The sequence below is a fragment of the Tetrao urogallus genome (genome assembly GCF_951394365.1).
Source record: "Tetrao urogallus genome assembly, chromosome: 3".
NCBI lineage: Eukaryota > Metazoa > Chordata > Aves > Galliformes > Phasianidae > Tetrao > Tetrao urogallus.
Window position 1 is genome coordinate 17,364,936 of NC_136815.1, and position 22,207 is coordinate 17,387,142.

General features: G+C 38.1%; 1 protein-coding gene across 2 annotated transcripts in view; it reads left to right on the forward strand.

Annotated features, from left to right (window-relative positions):
- RSPO2 (R-spondin 2) overlaps positions 1 to 21,723 on the forward strand; it is a gene marked incomplete at both ends in the record, with an annotated part of 95,084 nt that extends 73,361 nt beyond the window's left edge. For both annotated transcript variants that reach the window (XM_079533335.1, XM_079533336.1), the window contains one exon: positions 21,614 to 21,723. In XM_079533335.1, coding sequence (XP_079389461.1) covers positions 21,614 to 21,723 — 110 coding nt within the window. The remainder of the gene's footprint in view (positions 1 to 21,613) is intronic.
- Positions 21,724 to 22,207: the final 484 nt, after the last annotated feature.

Genomic DNA, 22,207 nt, shown 5'->3' on the forward strand with positions numbered 1-22,207 from the left:
AAACTTTTATTGAAGGGGAAGAAAACCTACCTCTTTTTTTTACAGTGTCTTGAGCTAATTGTATCTCAGACTGTGATTCCAGGTCACAAAGCAGTTGCAGCCTCTTTGTATGAGATATTCAAATGGAATAAGTCGGTGTTGCTCTATAGGTGAGCATCTATTAATCTCTAACAGCACAGATGAGTGAGAGCTTTTTCATGCCTATGGACAGAAGTCAAGAGAAGCTCCAGCAAATTTTCATTATTCTAAGATTGGTAGAAAGCAAGAAGCACATCTGGCTGCTTTGTAATAAGTAATTACTCCACAAAATAAATAGGATCTCAGAATTTAGTAGCAAAATTAAAATATGAGCCAGAAAATAACTGCAGTTCTTCACACTTCATTGAGAAATCTGTACCTAAAAGAGAGATGTTTGTCTTAGAAAAAAGATTAAAAAAAAAATCAAAAAGAAAAAGATACACCTCTCTCAAGTGGATGAGTATAGAATAAGTAGAGCTGCTGGAGTCAGTTGTAGCTGAGTGCATTGCTATGTGCTCTTCAAAGCTGGGAGAAATATGTTACAGAGGAACCTTTAGAAAGTTATTTTAGACATTGTTCTTTGTTCTCATTCAGGGCTATTAGAATAGGATGTGGATCCATTGGTAGGACTGACTGTTACTACTTTTTATGTGAACAAAAATTTCATCTAATTATGCAATTAATTACGTGAACCAGAGGACTGTTCATTATGTGGTAAAAAAAGTCCTGAAAATTCACTGGCATTTGAACTGTTCTGTCTACATTTATACCACTTAGACTACTTTTTCAGATGGTTTTGTTCTACAGTATTACACAGAAGAATAAGGAAGGGCCCTTTGCTGAGAATAAAGCTACATGGAACATTTGTCCTTCTTCCAAAAAAGTAAATAGTTGACCTCAGAAAGATGCTTTTTCTGAAAGCAAAACTCTGGTACTGTCAGCATTGCAACGCTTCAGCTGCCTAAAGGAAGGTATGCTGTATCAGCAGTGAATCTACTGTAATCTGTACTCTCAGTTTGCATGGACTCTTGCAGAAAGCCTGATTGCTTCCTTAAACAGAATGCTTGGAGCCATGGAAGTTGCCATGCATCACTCTTGCAGTAGCTGCTATACTTATTACTTTCAGGAATTTCAGATGATTCGGGGAAGTAAATAAAATATTAATGAGGTCACTAATGAGAGTTCCCTTTCATGCATGAGTTTTGTCACTAGTTGACTGATTTCTTAGAGCTCAGCTGCTGAAACCATTGCATAATAACAGTTTTTCAGTCATTGTAACTGCAGGAGAAAGTCTGAAAACACAGACATTCTGAATGTTTCAGCACCAGAAATGAAATAAAAAGCACTGCAAAGTAATTATTGCTTTAAAATCTCATGATTTTTAATCTTTACTGATGGCATTGAGACTGACTCATTACATTTGACTCAGCGGGGTTGTGAAGCTTGTACCTGACGAGCAACCCCAAATGGTGCTGATTAGGAGTTTTCATTGTCTGCTGTGTCTTCTTTATTCCCATGAAAGCTCTGATATATTTCTGTATGAAAGCTCTTGGTATATGTTTTGTGAAGAACAGAATGATGCCATGTAGGACTGAGGATACGGTGTGTTTCTGAAGGGCTTCCTTTCATTGTATTTAAGCAAAACCTAGTCAGCAGCAAAAAATCAAGTGTTATCAATGAAAGAACACTTGAATGCAATAATCTGGCGTGCTAATTTGAGAAGATTAGAAATTCATATTTTCATTTCGATTCTGAAAATGATAATAACGTAATACGCCGTGTCCAAGCTAAATAGCTGATAATTTACTTCCTCAGCTCCTGTCAGCCCTTTCGTTTGTATTGAATAGGTGTCTCAATAGGTGTATTGAATGTGTGTCCTCAAAGAGACGGTGCTAAAACCGGTGATGAAATAGTCAGGTTTTCCGAATACTTTATGAAGCGCAGCAATTTCCTGCTAGTGATAAAAAGTGCCTCGGTCTTCAGTTATATTTACATTCTGCTAGCAAAAAGTTGCAGTCTTTTAAAAATGTCTTCAAAGTTGTCCTGTCACATCTGTGTTCGTATAAACGTGGAATTGAGCTGAGAAAACTTTAATAATAAAAAAACCCCATATTTTTAAAAGGCAGTGAACAGTAATGGGGCACCATGGTACCCATGCTGAGAGACAGTATCTTCCAGTTGTTTAGTTGCCCAAAGTTAAATAACAGGAAGGCATGGAGGTTTCAAGTTTAAACTATTGTTCAGAAAATGAGGTGATAACAGCTACTGCTCCTCACCACATGATTTGGTGCAATAATTTTGAGAAAATTTGTTTATGTTTGTCAGAAGCTGAATACTAAACAAGCTTGGTTTCTCATTTTTGCTAGCTAACCTATTTTGCCTCTAAGAAAGAGTTCAAATATACTTATGGTGATCTTATGCTTCTGAAGATAAGTGGAAGAAGTACATACTTTGCCTACAATTGAAGTTCCTGCTGAATTTTAAAGTAACAATCAGATCTGGATCTCCCTTGCTTGAAGCTTCATATAGTGTTTATTGTAGCCTAGCTTTGTTTTGAACGAAAAATAACACACTTTTGAGTATTTTGAGTATTTAATCATGTATATAACATTAATATTTGGAAACGTTTTTGAGTTACTGTAGCTCATGAACCAACGTTAATTATTCTGCTTTAATTTTCATTTGGTTAATACATGTGGTCAGTGCATTTGATATGAAAACTTAGATACTGTAGATGGTTAATTTTTTCTAAATAGACTTGTCATCTCTCATGTTTTTCATTTGTATCTATAACTTAAATTATTACCAAAAACAAATGCTCCATTTTAAAGAGATTGGGACATTAGGTGTTTATATTTATAAAATGGAAATATTGATGTGTGTGTAGAAATAAAGGTGTTTGTGAGTTTCCAAACTTGTAGTAGCTTCTAAATTAGGAGATTTCTAGCTCTTGATGTTTCTTTTAATACACAGTTCTTGTTCAGGCTTTTGAAAACTCATCAAATATACTAGTTCAATTATAATTTTGTTACTGAACATTTGCTGCTCGAAGAGCATCTTTTCAGAGGAGTGTGTGTGTTTAAACAGATTCCTTGGCTTCTTTCAAAATGCTTTTTGAAATGTACTGACTTCTAGTTGCTATTCTGAATCCCTCAGGTGCGTGTGCTAGTCTTTTTCTGCCTAAAGTAATGATATTATAGAGGTTGCTGTGGGATTTCTGCAGTCTTCTCCATACTGAAATTCAAGATTGCAAACTCTTAGATTACAAATAGTTCACATAGGAGGGGATTATTTGCTCAGAGGGCAATGAGGCACTGTCACAGGCTGACCAAAGAAACTGTGGGTGTCCCATCCATGGAGGTGTTCAAGGCCAGGCCGGCTGGGGCCCTGGGCAGACTGAACTGGGGGTGGCAGCCCTGCCTGCAGCAGGGGGTTGGCACTGGAGGAGCTTTAAGCTGCATTCAAACCCAAGCCATTTTACAATCACTTTTCTTTCTTTTTTTTTTTTTTTTTTTTTTTTAAGCAGTGGCCTAATTTATGAAATATTTCTGAATATATCACAGTTAAACTTAGTCCAAATGGGACAAAATAATCTGGTGGTCACATATACTGAGTGCTCCTCAAGCATGACTTTGGTTTAGGAATTGGGTTCAAATCTGGCAACAAAACCTTTCATGCACTATTCTTGGAATTGCTTGACATCAGTGAAAAGTTGCTCAATTTGCTTTTAAGAATTTTAAAACATATTTTTATAAGATCTAAACCAAGCAGTGGAGTAAACGGGATAGAGAGGGACAGATTTCTTTATTGTGATACTTGCAAGTTGTGTATTATTTTGGAATAACAATAGCACAGTATGTCTTTGAGTAGTCAGGATATCAGCCCACATCCTTTCAATCCTAACCTGCTTCCTTGACTTCAAGAATATTTGTTTGTTTAGATTATGGCAAAAAGGCTACAGCATGAGTTAATTTATCTTACTCTTAAAAAGAAAAGATAAACATTTCACTAGATAAGAAACATGTAGAATCTTTCTGTGAAGCTATGCCATAAGAACAATCATTCTCTCAGTTTTTTTCGAGCTTCCAGTACTGGCTAAAAGTAGGAGTTGCAGAAGCATATGAAAATATTCAAATGGTGGTTAACGGATAGAGTTTTGTTTTCTGTGATTATATTGTTATTGTACTGTGTATAACTGTTACTTGATATACAGCTATTTTTCTAAATGTCAAGATGTGGCTAAGTAAATAACCTTAAAACTCCATCTCATGGTAACAACAGTGAATGAGTTTCAGTGGAATAATACAGTTTGGAGAGGAGACAGAGCTGCTGTGCACACTGTGCATTTTTGTTGGGAAAGACCTACTTCTTTTTTTCCCTTTTCCCCAGCTCCCTAACATAGCTCTCTTCCTCCTCATCCTCCCAAAACAGGTCTTTTTTTTTTTCTTTTAAAGTCACTTCAGAAAACATTAGTCCACTGATATTTCATAATGACTCCATTCAAATCTTATGTGTAATTTGTTCTGTGTTGAGATAAATTATGCTATTCATTGATAGTCTGATGGAGCTGTACTGCACTTGGGATGCTTACACAGAGCCAGAGTAGCTAGCAAGTGCTAGTAAAGTTTCCTTGCATGGTGTGTGCTGCAAATGAGAGCTCCAGGTACGTATGTCAAAATGTAGTAGCTTTAACAGAAGCTGAATTTTTGGAGTTGCTGAGTTTAGTGGGTGTACGTAATGCTATCAGATTACTGCTCTCCCTTAAATTAATATAATTATTTCTTTTAAGAATAATATATTAAATGGATAATTACCCCATTCGAGGGGTATTAAAAATACAACATAAATTCACTCAAATTCTACATGCCATTCCCTCTGCCTTTAGTTAGTGCCTAATGACTATCAGCATGTCTATCTTAGCATGTTTCAAAATTTTGTGGAATCTCCTGTTTTGCTACATGCTTTCTTCTTTCTTCCATCTTTGACACAGTTCTCTCTTTTTAACTACATTCCTCCTACTTTTCCTGGTCTCTTTCTACAGCTATGAGATAACTTTGAAGATATTATCCTCTATTTATTAGATACTGTAATGTATATTTGTACAGACTTTAACTAAGAATTGATGTCCAACCTGTTTGTATGCATAATTTGAATGCAAAAAAACAATTTGAAGAGATGGTCAGTAACAATTGTATTGGTATCTGTCTTTGAAATAAGAGTGTTGTCAGAACTAGAAGGTTTGTCAGAACTTGAAGGCTTTGAACTAGAAGATTTTATTATTCATTATGTGGTTCTCCATCAATAAGAGGGAAAAAAAGTGATGTGCCTGGGTGCTATACAGTTTAGAACGTGTGATGTTTCAGTTCACCTGCACATGTTGCTCAACGGGAGAGAGGCAATATATGTGACTGGATGAGTGATGGCAATCTTAACTGTCATTGGAAAATTGAGAGCAGTTGTTGGCAGTTTTAAAGCATGCGGAGAGCTGTGTAAAATAAAAATAAATATAATTTTTAAAAGTACCAATGATATAATAACAGAAGCAAAATACCTGCAGCCCACTGGGTGTATTTAAGGTAGAATATCATTATTTGTTACATTTGTGGATGATCTGTCCTTACGCATGAGAAAATAGCACAATTCTTTACTATCCTAAAAACGCTTCCTCTGTTTGACTCTGGCTCTCGCTGGCTCTCTATTACAGTAATAATAATAGGAAATATCATAAGCTACTGTAGAACATGGAAAGATTCTCTCAAAGTATCAGCACTGAAGCTTGAAACCCACTAGCAACTTGTATGTCTTTTTCTAAGTCAGCCTACATTTTAATCTTCTCTAAATAGTATTTGCAATCAAAAGTTTGCGGTTTTTTTGGCTGTGGCAGGGTTGACAGGAACACTCTGTGCTCAAAATTCTCTTTTGAAATGTTTATTGAACTTACCATGATCTCTGTTGTGGAGCTTTTCAACGCAAAAAGCGCTGATGATTTGACTGAGTTATACGTAACAACACATCTGCAACAAACTGTTACCATTTGCATTAGCACAATAGCTGGTTGAATAAGTGAGCACCAGCACAGAATATTAACAGATATCTTTCTGTTTTCTGGCCCCACTTAAGCACAAGTGGGATAATTTTATTTCCTTTTCCAATGGTCATGAAGATCTTACTTCAGAATGCTGTCTGATATTAACAATTTATAAAAGAGGGGATCTTAAACCTACAGATCTACAACAGGGAGAATAAGGCTTTGCCAACCATTCAGTTATTTTATCAGAAATTAGCATCTCCATATGCTTTTGTGTTCCATAACTAACATTCAGGATTACTTTTCAAATCTGTAAGTAACCAGAAGTCATAAACAAAAATATGTAATACTTTCTATGGCTGTAAACCTAGGATAACTGAAAGACAGATCACAGAATCCCAGAACAGCTGAGGCTGGGAGGGCTCTCTGGCCCACCCCTGCTCCAGCAGGGACACCCAGAGCAGGGGGCCCAGGCCCATGGCCAGGAAGTTTCTGAGCATCCCCAGGGAGGAGATCCCACAGCCTCTGGGCAACCTGTGCCAGCGCTGCCTGGTGCTCAGAGGGAGCCCCTGTGCTCCAGCTGGTGCCCATTGCCTCCTGTCCTGGCACTACTGGGAAGAGCCTGGCTGTGTCCTCCTGGCACATTTCCTTCAGGTACTTACGGACGTTGATGAGATTCCCCTGAGCCTCTTCTGCAGTCTGATCAGTCCCAGCTCTCTCAGCCTCTACTCCTGTTGTTGTAAGCTTAACTTGTAAGGCATTTAAATTAGCCTAAATAAATTAAATTTAAATAAATGAATTAAATTAATGTATTCAATTAAATTTATTAAATTTATTTAATCAAATGAATTAATTTATTTGATTTATTTAATTAAATTTATTTTAATAAATAAATCATGCTCATGGTATACAATGAAGCTGCAAGTTTTTCAGCGTCAGTTTCTCTACAAGTGGATTGTACTGTAGGTTGGCATGGAAGAAGAATTTGGTTCATATCCTGCAATATCACAATACGGCCTGATGCAGGGAGCTGTGAAATAAGGTATGTAAATTTTAGAATGGGAGCACTGATATGATCAGCTGTAACTCTACTTTCTTCCTCTCCCTTTTGGTCTCAGATGAGACTAAGGTCTGTATTATCTTTAGTATTTGTGGTCTCTCATGCCACAGACATTACAGGTTCAGTGCACGTCTTTTGCTTTTCCCTTGGTAAAACTAGGTTTCATGCATTTTCATTGTCATGTAAATATTGCTGTCCCTTCTGTACAAAAGAATTCAGGCATGATCAGCTGTAAATAGCTGAAAAAAAGACTGAAAAATTATGAGCCAAAATGCTATAGCTGCATGATCTTAATGAGCTTGGCAAGGTGAGCATCATGCAGCAGTAAAAAAGAAAATGAGCAGCAGAAATACAGTGCAGAATTCACCTCCAATTGTTTTACCAGAAAGTGCATTCCCCACTAAATTCTGTTTGCAGGCTCTTCTGCAGAAAATTACTCACTGTGGCCACTTACATACCAGGCTTCATGCATGAAATTCTGGGGGAAAGAAATGGTTTATTTTTGTCTCCCTCTTCTACCATTACTAACACATGAGTTTTGGGCTGCTGCTACAATAGTGGTTTGGTGGACTTTTGGTTGAGTCAGAGCAGCCACTTCTATATGTTCTTGCCACCAGCTGCCTGTCTCAGCCTGTGACATTCTGCACCTGTGCTTTTGAGGATTTGTCAAATTTAGGGCCATTGCATTGCTTAAGACTTCTGGCCAGAATGAAGTGAACAAAATTGTTCTGTTTGCTCGGTTGTTTGAAAACTCAGTTGTGTCCTCAAGCAAAATGTTTGTACTTAAGGAGAAAATAAATCAGCTCTTCAAAAATGACCAGATTTTCATTGCCAGATGAAATTTTGGAGCAGAATCACTTACCAAAATAACATTTTGGAAAAAGGATGGGATTGGATCAGATAAGTTTTACATTTCGTAAATTATGGATAAAAATCAATCCCATCTATTACCATCTAGTAAAAGAAAAGAACTGTCTTCCCACTTAGAAACATATTGCATTTATTCAGTGTTAGTTTTAGCTTCTGTTCTTGGCCTGCTCACAGATCTGCAGTCCATTACAGTGGCGCCTGCTAGGGCAAATACAGTGAAAGTTGGGCCAGTTTTTCTATGATAAACGGTGTTTTCCAGTAATTCATACTAAATCATAAGAAAAAAAATCCCTCATATTTGACACTTGGCGTGGAAAGCCTTGTTTCACAAGGGTTTCACTTGTAGATTTATACAGATTTAAAAAAAAAAAAATTAAAAATAGATCAACCTCATTTATTACAACAAAAGTATTTAAAAGTAAGGCATTGTTTAAAGATCATGTGCTTGTATTTGTTAGCAAAGAATAATATAATGATGTATTTCCTGAAATGAGTAATCACTTTGTTGCTCATGTAGCACAGACAACTCTTAAACATTTCTTTGTGTTCTCTTCTCTTGGATAGATCTGCGCAGAAAGCGGTTGCATTATTTTTAGTATCCTAAAAATATTCAATTTCCAAGATGTTTTGCTTTGAAAAGCCAATTGTGTACCAACGAAACTTTAACTGTAGAAATAACCTTTATGGTAGGATGTTGAGCTTAAATCCTAACGGTATTTTAGAATTTAATTTTCACAATTTAATTAATTACATGCAAATAACCACATAAGTGCATTCTTAATGTTCATCATGGAGATAAGATAATTCATCTGCCTTGTAATTCTTAACTTTCTCATACACCAAGAAGTTTTTTGAATAGAAAAAAAAAAAATTGCACATTTTAAGAAATAAGTTCCTAATAATATCCAAAAAACAAACAGATGTGTACATATGATAAATAAAGTTAAAAGAGAGTATTCTCTACCTTTGTATGATTCTGAAAGAAAAAAAATAAAATTGTAAGACTTGCAGTTTCTAACTAATAACCCACATAACTGTGAAGATTTTAGTTATTTGCATAGACAGGCAAACCAAGGAGGAAAGCATATTTTTTTTATTACGAGCATTTCTTTTTGCTTGGATATTAGTATATGATCTTTTCCATTGAATTCAGGCCAGGGGAAAGTGCTATTATCTAAAGTTTATTTACACAGAAAGTAACAAGAACAGGAATCACATCAAAGCCAAACATGTATGCAACACTTAAATGAAAATAACTGGATGGTGTGAAGGAATCAGTTATTGTTTGGCTACGTGGAGGAAACTGGTAAGATGTTACATGTAATTAGAAAAATAGATTCCAGCAGATTTGAAAGGAGTCTCCTGAAGTCAGCAAGTGAGAATTCAAAATGTTCTCCACTCTCAATTAAAGAGAAGGAAAGTGGCGTAAAACAGATTGTCTCAGTAGAGAAAATGAACAGTTGAGTGGATATTTGTAACTAATGTAGTAATTATGTCACAACCTAAAATGATCCAGTTGTCACCCATTACTTATCTTATAGTACAGGTTAAATTAACACATGGAACAAATTGTGATGAAGGCAGTGGCAAAGAAATGGGTGTTTGCTAACATGATGAAGTAGTTAGCATTCAGTAGAGATCAACTCAACTTCACTGTGTGAAGCTGATAATCACTTAGCTGAGGTTGGTTCAAATAAGTACTTCCTTCCCACACTCGAAGCAGTATTAACCCAGTCAAAGTATCCATTCAGATGTCTGATTTTAGATTCTTACATTTGAATCTTGGGGTTTAGCACACGTGCATCCAAAATCAAAACTGTAAGAACTGCTGCTTGAAAAGCAGCTGCTAATTTGAAGTTGGTCATGTCTTAAAACTTACAGTTAATTTTTTTTTTTTTTTTTATTCTTCTCTTGATCTGCAAAGGAATGTGCAGTCCTTAGGAGAATGACTTAGTTGTCGCAGGTTGGAAATGTGCATGGTGTTTTGGGAGAGCATTCAGACCTGTGCTATCCTTGTGGTTGGCCACCAGTTAAGCAAGGAATATGTCTGCGCTGCTGTGCCAGCTGAACTCTGTGTCAGGATGGGCTCGCTATTACTGGCAGCCTTAATATCTGCTGGTATCTCTGGCCCGCAGAGAACTGTTAGCATCAGGCAATTGGTTTCTAAGCCTAAAATAAATTTCATTTATGCAGTCTTTAAACTAACACTGTCACAAAATAATGAAGCAAAGATCCTTCACCTATCAGATGTTTACCCTAAAAGTCAATGAGAGTGTGACGATGTGGAACAGGAATCGCATATACATTGAAAGTTTCATATGGTTAATTAAACCCATAGACTCGCTCTGTACATAGTAAGGCTTTATTGGTATTAGAATAAAGAATTTCTTTTTGGAAAAAAAAAAAAAAAAAAAAAAAAAAGACTGATAATTACTTCTCTCTGTGCTTCTAATCAACAGTCTTTGATGTACATCTGTTTTTTGCATACATCTGTGACTTCCAGTCAGGAAAAGCCTTTTATGGCAAGTGGCCTTTAAGCTACATGCTGAGTTTATTTCATATATTCCTTTTCTTTTTCTTAAGAAAGCATCCATGTTTTTTTTTTTCCCCAGCTTTATCAGCGAATATATACTTAAAAATATTTTATGCAGGAAAAACCCCTCTAGTTTGCAGTTTAGTTTAGAATGACTTAAAACTGGTGGAGGATATTAGAGTTGTCTTTCTTGCAGATGTATATCAGAATAAGAAGAGAACCTAATCTGTCCACTCCATATGTATTATTAGATACCACGGTATACTGCTTCTTATCATGTGATGCCAAGGCTGCATCCAGCTGCTGTGGATGTGAGGGGGGAGGACAGCCCCCTGTGGTGCTGAGAGCATCTGTGGCAACAGGCTGTCCTCACAGCAGAGCAAATCCTCCCCTAGCAAGTCCATGTCTCTAATCTCTGGGAGAAAAAAAGTGTTTTGGTGGTGTTCTTCTTTAAATAGGGGCTATATATATGTAAATAGATACATTTAAACATTGCATATTTAAATTCTGGTGAAATTTGTACTCATTATTCAGTCTAAATTTGTGGAACAGCTCATGGATAAATTTATTGTCAAGGGCTGACTTCTGTTTAAGGCTGTTTTCAGCGTGAAGCTATGTCCAGTTTTGCATGTTTGCTCTATATCTGGATGCAGCACTGACCTTTTGTAGGCATTCCTGGCCATACAGCTGTGGTGGGGAGGGACCAGAAGTACTCTTGGGTAGGCCTGAAGCATGCAGAGAGATGATCTGAGCAGTCCTGCAGGCCCTATTTTGTACTTGTCTGGATTAGCACTTGGTAGTGAAGTTTGCATACAAAGCTGTGAGAGTGAATTATCATTGCTAGGAAGTGGCACTAAAACTACAGCTGGGGCAAAAGTGTACTCAGCTGCTCCGGCTGTAGGTAGCAAAGGGATGTTCCACGCAGCCTCAGCAAAGCTGATTTCATTCTGGAAATACAGTCTATTCAGGCTTCTTATAGCTCTATGTAGACATGAGTTCTAAAGGGAGCTCGGTATTTAAAAGGGAGCTATATGAAAGAAGGGGACAGGCTCCTGCAGGGGCTGTTGTGATAGGACAAGAGGAAATGGTTTCAAACTAAAAGAGGAAAGATTTAGATTAGATGTATGGAAGATGTTTTTTACAGTAAATCACAGAATCACAGAATTGTAGGGGTTGGAAGGGACCTCCAGAGATCATCGAGTCCAACCCCCCTGCCAAAGCAGGTTCCCTACAGCAGGTCGCACAGGTAGGCATCCAGGCAGGTCTTGAACATCTCCAGAGAAGGAGACTCCACCACCTCCCTGGGCAGCCTGTTCCAGTGCTCCGTCACCTCACTGTAAAGAAGTTCTTGCGCACATTTGTGCAGAACTTCCTATGCTGCAGTTTCTGGCCGTTTCCCCTTGTCCTGTCTCCTCTCACCACTGAAAACAGTCCGGCCTCGCCATTCTGCCCCCCACACCTTAGATATTTATAGACCTGGATCAGGTCCACTCTCAGTCTTCTTTTCTCAAGGCTGAACGGACCCAGTTCACTCAGCCTTTCCTCATAGGAGAGATGCTCCAGGCCCTTCACCATCTTCGTGGCCCTCTGCTGGACTCTTTCCAAGAGATCCTTGTCTTTTTTGTACTGGAGAGCCCAGAACTGGACGCAGTACTCCAGATGAGGTCTTACCAGGGCAGAGTAGAGGGGGAGGATCACCTCCCTCGACCTGCTGGACACGCTCTTTTTAATGCACCCCAGTAAGCCATTGGCCTTTTTGGCCACAAGGGCACACTGCTGGCTCATGGCCAACCTGTCATCCACCAGGACACCCAGGTCCCTTTCCGCAGAGCTCCCCTCCAGCAGGTCATCCCCCAACCTGTACTGGTGCATGGAATTATTCCTCCCCTGTTTAATGTAGGGGAGTTGGACTCGATGGCCTTTAAGGGTCCCAACTCAAAGGATTCCTTGAGCTTTTATGGAGAATAACAATTTCAGGTTCTGTGGCACTTCACTGAAAAGTCACGTTATTATCAATTATTTGCAGCTTCTGAGCTAAGATTCATTAGAAGCTCTAAGATGCCTACAGTTAAGTCCAGCCCACTGAGGGCTGTTCTGTTTTTGTCGTAACATCAGCAGATAACTTCATGCATACAGAATTCATTTCAAGGTAAAATTTTTCCATGTGAGGACTCGGCCTGTGGAAAGTTTCTGTAAAATCAATTGATCTCCTTTTGGCTTAATATGTGCACTTGTAGAAATGAAGCAAACAAAAGCATCACATAAGTCCCAGGTGGAAATAACTACTGACTTTGTTCAAACTTGGGATGTTTATAGATCTATACAGTTTTCTTACCTTTATCACAATAAAATTAAACTAAATGCTGGCAGAATGACAAGGAGAAAGTGGTGATGGCCTTAATGTGCTTCTGTAAGTGCTATTTGTTTCAGTCAATTGTATAACAATTTTTATTGAAGAAAGAATATGAGTATAATGGTAAGCAGCGCTCTAGAAAATAATCCTTTCTTTGCTTTGTAATTGGTGAAATGCAATGTTATACAGGTTGATTGAACAAGAACAGACCTAGGAATGCATGCCTTCAGGAACTGCACATTAAAACTGTTTCTGAGAAGAAATCTTAACAGGAGTCCACTACAGTGTGAGGGGAAAATTTCAAATGTGTTTTTTTTTTTGTTTGTTTGTTTGTTTTGTTTTTTTGGCTGTGTAATTTCAGTAATAGTGAAAAAGCACAGAAAATTAATTGTATCCTGCAGAACTGTAAGATCCAGTCAGAGGAGAGTGTTTGAAATGTTGACTCTTTCTTTCACTGTGAAAATTTCCAAGCATATCAGATTGAATTTTCTGCATTTGGCTGATTTTATACTATATTGTCATTAACCTCAAAGAAAAAAAGTGCCGTAAGGGGTGGGAAAGTTAGGTGGTCCTGTGGTCTGTGTATGTCTAGCTTTCACTAAAGCTTAAAAGAGATAATCTCAGTTTACCTCAGGTCCTTGGTGATTTGGTGACATTTTCTATTGTCCACAGCCAGCTCATGTTCAAGCCACAATTGCCAGTTGGTCAAAAAAGGTCATCTAACAGCACTTCTCAGCAAGGCAGGGACAGTTCAAAGAGGTTGCTGCTGTTGCTGTTTTTGTTGTGGTTGGTAGTGGGGGTGCAAAGTTTATCCTATGGCAAGAATTATGCAAACACTTGAACCATTCATTGCTCAAACACTCAAAAAAATCTAGGAGGAAAGTTGAGGAAAACTGGATTAGTAGTTTTAAATCCATGCTGAATGTTTCTAAAATTTTAATGGCCAGATTTGAGGTGGCCTCTGCGGGGACTGTGTGCCAAAAACACTGACTTGCTGGGAGCTGGGGGTACAGCAAAGCCCTAGGCTCATGGTGCTTAGAAGTTAAAAATAGGCATTGTAGTACTTCTTCAGAAAACAGAATAAATCAGAATGCAAATATCCAGTGGCCATACACATTCTTTCTTTTGTGTTCTGGGCCTGGTCTGGTTGGGCAACAGGAGAAGTCACTGTTTAATACTGTAATCTCAATACATCTCCTTTAATGCCAAAGAAGTAGTACCATTTACATGTTCTGTTGAACACAGAGTAGCTATGTGAACACATGGTGCACCTATTTAACACCAGTTCTGGGATGGGAAAGGAACTGTGCTTTCCCTGGAGTGCTGAAAGTCACTTTTTAGTCCAGCTTTTTCCATTGTTTTCTCCATGGCATGTTTGCAGCAAAAAAATAATGGCATCAGTGGCATCCTGGGAAAAGCTGTGCTGCCCTGTTTTGTCCCTAATGTTACATGACCCTTCCAACAAAGTCAACAAAGATGTTTCTGAAATTGTGACAATGGTTTGAGAATACTGGGCACAAGTTTTAGCAAGATGAAATGCCATGTTGGATATTATACCTGTCTATTTTTGATATTATATTTTTATATTTTTTGAGTGACTGCACTGTATTTTATTATCTGTGAAAAACTGATTTGTGACTATTGGGAAACAAATAACAAAATAGGCAAATAACAGAAATGTAAGATTCGGGTGTAAAGGGCCCTTTTTTCAAACCTCTGGTAGTGAAGAATCCTTTAGCAGCTGTATGATACAGAAGTAACTCATAGGCTGTTGTGAGAAAGTGCCAGTGTTTAGGCTGGCAATAGGGCTGCCCTGATACATTTAGGGATAAAGCTGTGTACCTCAGTACGTCTCTTAAATCCAGACTGACCATGACTGATATTAGTGACTCGGTCTGTAGCAATTAATTAAATGTGCTGGGGGGTGCTGTGTTGCAGAATCACAGAATCGTAGGGGTTGGAAGGGGCCTCCAGAGATCATCAAGTCCAACCCCCCTGCCAAAGCAGGTTCCCTACACCAGGTAAGTCACTTGAGTCAACAGACAAAGGTTGGCACACATCTGCGTTGCTCTGCTCGGAGCTCCCACACCAGGAACACAACTCTATGTGAGCAGTTCTTGGCCTATGCTGTCTCCTGAACCATCCTTTGTGAGGGACAGGGGAGAGTGGCAACCAAGACAATTATTCCTTAACTGTAACTGTTGCCTGTGCGGATAGAATGTATTTACATGTGTATGCATGTTCTTAACATTGTATAAATATTTTTTATTATTTTGAAATTTGCTTCATATTGGACTGCCAAGAAGAGAAAACAAAACCAAAACCTTCCAAAGGAAACATTTTGCTTGGCTCTGCTTGCAAAGCATCTGATCTGACACATCAGTGACAGAGAGAATACTAGTGAGTCACCTCTGTGCCACTAACGTCCACATCATTTGGATTCAGAGATAAATCCACATTCGATAAACATTTAAACTTCACTTGAGACCCACCTGTTTTCAAGTTACTTTGAAAGGATGATCTGATTCAGCATTAAAACATATGTACTATTCAGTTCTGGCAGTTTTCTATGATTTCCATGTCACCTTATGTTTTCGAGCTTTCCTCTTTCCACACTGTGCTTCTTTTTGCTTTCCTCCTAAGTCTATTAAGTGTGAAATCCTAAGTTTTGTATTGTTTAATTAGTAGAATCAATTGTTCATTCTCTAAGCAGAGTAAATGGTACTTCTTTAAAGAAAAATGAATATTCTTTCTCACTGCCATCTACCGTACGTGTTGTAAAACTGCACTGTGGAGAATGCACTGCTTGTCAGCAAAACCACTCTTCTCAGTCAATTTGCCCTAAAGTTGAGGAGAAATCTACTAAACTCTTAGTAGCTTGTGGCATGTAAATTCTATTCTTTGTGTAGCCCTAGTTTGCTAAACATTGTTCAACCCTTGTAAATGAATAAAGAACATTACATAATTAATGACTTTCCTGAGGAGTCCATTTTATCATGCTATCAATTTGCTTTGCAAATCCACCTTTATAATGTCTGCTATTTCAGGATTAGAAATGGTGGTGTGCACACCTGATGTACTTAATATTTTCATAACATCCTTTCTGTTGCTTTTCTGAGTCAAATATGTGTATGCAAGACTTCAAACTAAAGCAGAATTTCACCCAAAAATACAAGGCACTGGCTGCTGACAGTTGGCCCTTTCTGTCCCATGTCCTTAATCCATCTCCTTTTTTCCAGTGTCCATCCAAATCCCAGTGTCTTTCTCTGCTTTTTTTGCCTGCTCAAAATGGCTGTTTTATGTTGGCTGATTCCCCCCAAATTATGTTGTTTCTGAAGCACACACCAAGCACAGATAATTTAAGCCTAAATTTGATAACATTAAAAATGAACACTAAATTCTTATCTGGCATGAACTCCATAGCAGGTGACATTGGTAATGATGCCAATGATTTCTGGTTTGCTATGCTATTAAACCTCACTGTTTTATCTTCCAGTGTGGCCACTTGTCAGAGTTGGTTGGTAAACTGCATGGTTTAGCCATACTTTAAGCTTGACTTAGTAGAATGGGGATTTTTTTTCTTTCAATGTATATACATTTATAAAATTTCTTAGCCATTTATGTATTTCTCTGGCAGATTCTGTATCCACTATTTTTCATCCAACTGAAAGTGCTAGGAGATAATTTGCCTTTGGAGGGTCATTTCTGGGTTGAATCTTTCTATTGTTTGAGTGGGGTTTTTTTTGCAGTCACTGCTTTTGATCTGCACTGTAAATGAAGAGGAAATGATTAGGCATCCATGGATTTGTACATGACAGAAGCTTTTCTTCCATCATGTGAGACAGGCTTCTCCAGCATCTTACAACTTCTTGGTTCTCTTAATATGAATTGACTGGTACTAGTCATCCATCCTTTTGCTGCTGCCATTAGTTCATGCAGTGTCTACTATCCTGCAGTGTTCCAAATTGAGTCTCAAAACTTCTCTAGATTACCTGCAGAGTAGATGCTGCCTCATACAGGATCTGAAGTAGAACTACATCTGGAGGGGAATGATTTACAACTATACAACATGAAAGGACAAAAGAAATGAAAGAAAAGATTAAATAATGCATTTATTGAATTTTTTTTTTTTATCCCAGGACATCACTGTGCCTTTACAACTAGCAGTGGAAATTGTGCACGTGAAAATACTAGAAAGGGAAGAAGGCATACACTGCTCAATGCTGTTATTCAGTAGTCATCAGTAGAAGAGAAAAATATTTTAAATAAAAAAGGGAGCATTAAGCATTTTGATCTCTGTAAAATAATTAATATTTTTAATAAGGGAACACTGAAAAATTGTGATGGAATTACAGTATGAAGTAAATATGCAGATAGCTGCTTCTTTTTCTTTTCTTTTAAAATTAAATCCTTGCTGCCCTCGTGTGGAGGTATGCTGTTTTCTCTATCTGCTGAAACTGAAAATGGGCAGGTCTCACTAGAAGAGTTGTACATACAACAGTATTTATACTGCAAATGAAGGATAAATTGGCCATTGAACTGGGCCATGGGTGTTGAGCATTGTGGCTGGGATTCTCTGTTGTCAGGCATGCCCTCAGTTTTAAGAATCCACCCTCAAGATTCTCTATGTGGAAAGCTGCCTTTGCAGCTGACAGGAGTTGATGAAGGCTCCCTCTGAACCAAATGATGTGCATCCTGAATGGACCAGGAGGAGGGTCCATCCAGAAGGAATCTGCAATGTTTTCAAACTCCTTTGAGCTCAGGGCCTGAGACAAACCAGGGAACTGAGTAGCAGAGCAGAATGCAGCTGCTGTAGGAGCAGTGATGATAATGTGATAAAAAGCAGTAACAACAAAGAAGAATTACCCACATAATACCAATTATTTATAGATCTTTGGTGTATGGACAATTGTTGCGTGTATTAGCATAAATAATTTTTTTCAGGAATGGATGTTGGAATTGCAGAATTACCTGTATGTTTATGTACCTTTATCTATATGTCATTATACTGATAGAAATTGTAGCACAATATTAGCTAACAATTAGCTGACCATCCTCCTACCATGAGCATGTAATCCAAACAGAAGTTTCATGGATAACACTGTAAAGAGACTGATGACTGTGATAATGTATTTAATATAAAATGATGACTTATTTATTGGTAATTCATAAAGCAAATAGCAAAACTGAATTGTATAGTATTGTAATAAAGGGTGGCTTAGCTTTGCCAGTTTTGCTTCTGGGTAGAACTTGAGATACAGAGTGAAAGATAAGCTTATAAAGGGTTTCAATTGCTAAATAACCAAACACCAAATCTAGGTGTGTTTTGTCTCTTTCCTAAGCCCTGTACATATTTCAGTGTCCACACCCAACTGTACAGATTCTGTACATTTCTACAAATCATGCTCCAAGCTGTCTCAGATAGTGAAAGTTGAAGAGCCCTTTGTTAGGTATGAGGGCTGCTCTGACACTTTCTTATGTTGACCCACAGCGTCAAGGATGGATGTTGGTGGTACAGCAGTAGAGGTTGAACCTTCCTGCCAATATCCTGTTACATGTTGCTGTGCGACAGATGGCAGCAGAGGGGCACTCTGGCAAAATGCCGTCTCACACAGAAGTGTGGATGAAGCAAAGGTGTGTCACTGAATTTCTTCATGCAGAAAAAAAAATTGCACTCATTGACATCTGTTGATCTTACTGAACATTTCTGGAGACCAAACAGTGGATGTAAGCACAGTGAGGTGGGGGTTGGGTGGGGGGTGCAGATTGTTCTGAGTGCGGCATGCAGGCTCTTGTTTGCTGCTGTAAAAAATGCAGAGCTATGACTGTGTTGAAAAACAGTGTTTTGTAGCTGAGAATATGCTCTATCAAATAGCGTTATTGACATCTTTGTTTTGGTTTCCATGGAAATAAATATGAGGCATTACTTTTGGAGCAACCTACATAGTTTGAGATTAAAATATACTCTTAAGCTGGAAAAGGAAAAGTTAGCGAGGTAGTTAGCATGCAAGAGAAAAGCCAGTTGAGGAATACAGTAATTTGAACAGCCTGTGTTCTGATATCCTGCTCTTCAATTGAATTACTTGTATTTCTCCCATTGCTATTAACACTAAGGACTTTCAAGGATACGTTGTCTGCAATAAAAAAATGAAGATTGTACATCAGACCTGATGTGGAGGCCTATAACTTGGAGAGAAGAAATGAGGCCCGTGGCTATCTGCCAGCTAACAGGCGGGTGAGGTATCACTGCAGATGACCCAGTGTCACGGGAAGAGCATTGCTGGCTGTAGCCCCAGGGCTCTTGCTGATAAGGATCAGGCTGTGGGGATGGGACATACTCTGTGAGATACTGTTACCCTGTGTCTGCGCAGTGATGCTGTGACCTGCTGTTGATGGAGGAGAGCTGGAGGCAGGCCGGGAAGAAACGCTGGGCTGAATAAGGGGCTGTGTCAGAGCCTGGTGTGAGGCTCCAGAGCCTCCAAGCATGTGCAGAGGGGGACTGTTAAGTTTTCCCTTTCTAGCAGGCCTATTTCTATGCAGACTGGGCCATGTAGGTTTCAGCGTTTTGTAGAGGCAGCTTCATCACTTGTACCACAGGGGTGGCTTGCTCTTCTGGAGGCTCTCTGCAGGCACTGGGATGGCTGCTGCAGGGCATCCGGAACACAAGAATGTGTTTGTTGCACAGTGGCTTGTCAAATCATTTGTATCTACTATAGTTTAAGGATGCTGTAATGGGAGCATGCTAGCAATATGGTTTGGTACTTGTTTGTTACACAAATTACTTTGTAAGGCTTAGAGATGCACACCAAGTGGGTTGTATGTCCTTTTACCTACGCATGTCAGAGTTTTTAGAGGACAAAGAATAGAATCTGTTACTCTCTGAAACATACAGTGAACATTTTGCTTCAGTGGAGGAGGCCACAGAGAAAATTAGATGTGCTGATTGGAAATCGTATTTCCTTTGCTGACTGGTGCGGTGAAACTTCAGAGTGAAGATCGCTAAGCAAGCTGGGTAGCAAAACTCCAGTAAAGTTCTAATTGATTCCAATGGTCTTTTGACTAGTAGCACTGTCACTTGTTTCAGATCATCTAATACTTCCTTAATAAATATTTCCAAGATTCAGGTTAAATAATTAGAATATATTTAAAGTTCAAGAAAGAATGCAGTGTTCAACTATGTATCAACTATATATTTTGATGCTCCACAATATACCAACTAGTAGAATCACATAATAAAAATTTGGTATGGAAATGTGTATAATCAAAACCATCTTGTTGTAATGCCGCTCTGTGTCAAGTATTCCTTCTCCCTGACCTCATTAGGTGTACCTAGTCATTAGATACAGTGTTACTAAAGAGTTTAAACTTAAAAGCGGCTTTGATTAATGATTGGTTGGACTGAAGTTTAACTGTGTAGGATTAACTAGATTTAAAAATGGCAAAATGCCATAGTAGCATTAATGCCAGACTTTAACAAGAAGCAGAAGTAAACTCCAAGGACCCTTATGATTTTCATATGGACTAAACTCATGTTCTCATTAACTTAATGTCCTGTCCTGTTTTCAAAGCTAATGTTCTAATAATTCCTAGAGAATAGTAGCTTAGGCAGCACATTGCAAATATGTAATCCTTGTATGTTTAATGAATCATACATCTTGATAATTTTAATATTAGTTAATTCAGCCATGTGCTGTCATTGTAGCTGAAAAGTACTTTTCACATTTCTGTGTTGTCTGCCATTTGAATTTTATTTTAATGTCTTCTTCTTTTAGTTTTCCTGAAAGTTTACAGTTGGCATCTCTACAGCCTAATATCCTTATTTTTTTCTCCATTGATCACATATTTCTTTATATCACACTGCTGAGAAAATGCAATCAGTCTCACTTAAAGCACTATTCAGTCATCTTAAATCCTACTAAAGTATATAGGATTTAAATATAATGTAGTAAAATAAAGTTAACATAATGCTGAATTGGGTTCATTCTGTCTAGCATTTTTTCTAGTCTGCGGGATCTCTGCTGAACTAATCAGAATTCATTGATTTATTATTGGAGCTGAACAGGAGAAAAACATTCTCATTTCAGGAACCTGAGAATTCTTTTTGCTGCATTGATCCCGATTTCATCATTTGGGTTATTTTTCAGTGAGCTTCTAGTCACAAGAAGTGCGTAATGAAACTTGTGTTTCAGCGCAGTAACGCATTGTGAGAATTAGGCAGTGTGTGTTAATAATTAATAATAGCAGTTCTTTACAGAGGCAGCACTCTTTCTGCCAAAGCACCCAGCCAAATACTTGGGCTGCAGTGCCTAATTTCTCATTGAAATCCGGGATATATTAGACTTGACTTAAATAGGATTACTCACTCAAGCAAATTTACGCAAGTGTGTGAGGCATGTATCCAGCTTGTAGTGAGTTAGGAGTCTACCTACTTGTTTGGCTCTGGGTCCTAGGCACTTGCATAACGTTGCTTGCATGAATTATCCCATTAAACCAAGACCCACATAAATACTGTTACTCATACCAGCAAAACAGTGTTGTGGACAAGTGCTGACAGTCCAGGATCTTGCTTCCTCTTTATACCATATCAAAAGGTTCTGTTTTTACTAATGATCAGATTGTATTAACTAAACTTTATATTTGCAGTCCCCGTTGGTAATTCCTGTGCCACTGAGGTTTTTGGTTGCATTCTAATACTACCTTTGTATTTTTTGCTTCATTGACTCAGTGATATTTTTTCTCTCTTTTTTTTAGGAAGAAGGGCAACAAAAACAAAGGAGAAGAAAAAGAAGAAAAAGAATTTGATGGAGAGGGCTCAGAAGCAGCACAGCATCTTTTTAGCTACAGACAAAACAAGCCAGTAAAGACTTGATTTACTTTTTTTAATATATTTTTGCAAAGTGCACAAAAGCTGCTATATGCTCCTGCCCATGGATGCACTACAGTTCAGCTGCTTTAACAGTATTGGTGGCAAATAACTTGTGAAAAGAAGCCCACAAGCTTGTTTGTTTTATTTATATATTTTTTATTTTATTTTTTCCTCTTATTTTGACCTGAAGACTTCAAGGTCAGGAGCACACTGAGTTGAATCAGTGGAAGTGGTGCTGAAGTGTGTCAAAGATTTTGTACTGAGTGTTTGGTCACTGTGTTGACACTGAATGGAAGCAGGAAAGAAACCTATGTATCACCATTAGGCGGACTTGTGCATATTTAAATTAAAAAAAGGAAGTCTTGGAGGTGTAGGTACTATTGCATTTATGGCCTTTGTCTCCTATATTTGTACATTTCAAGAGTAAATGGATATAACTCACATACTTAGCATTAATATGCGTTGTTCTCAACACCTAC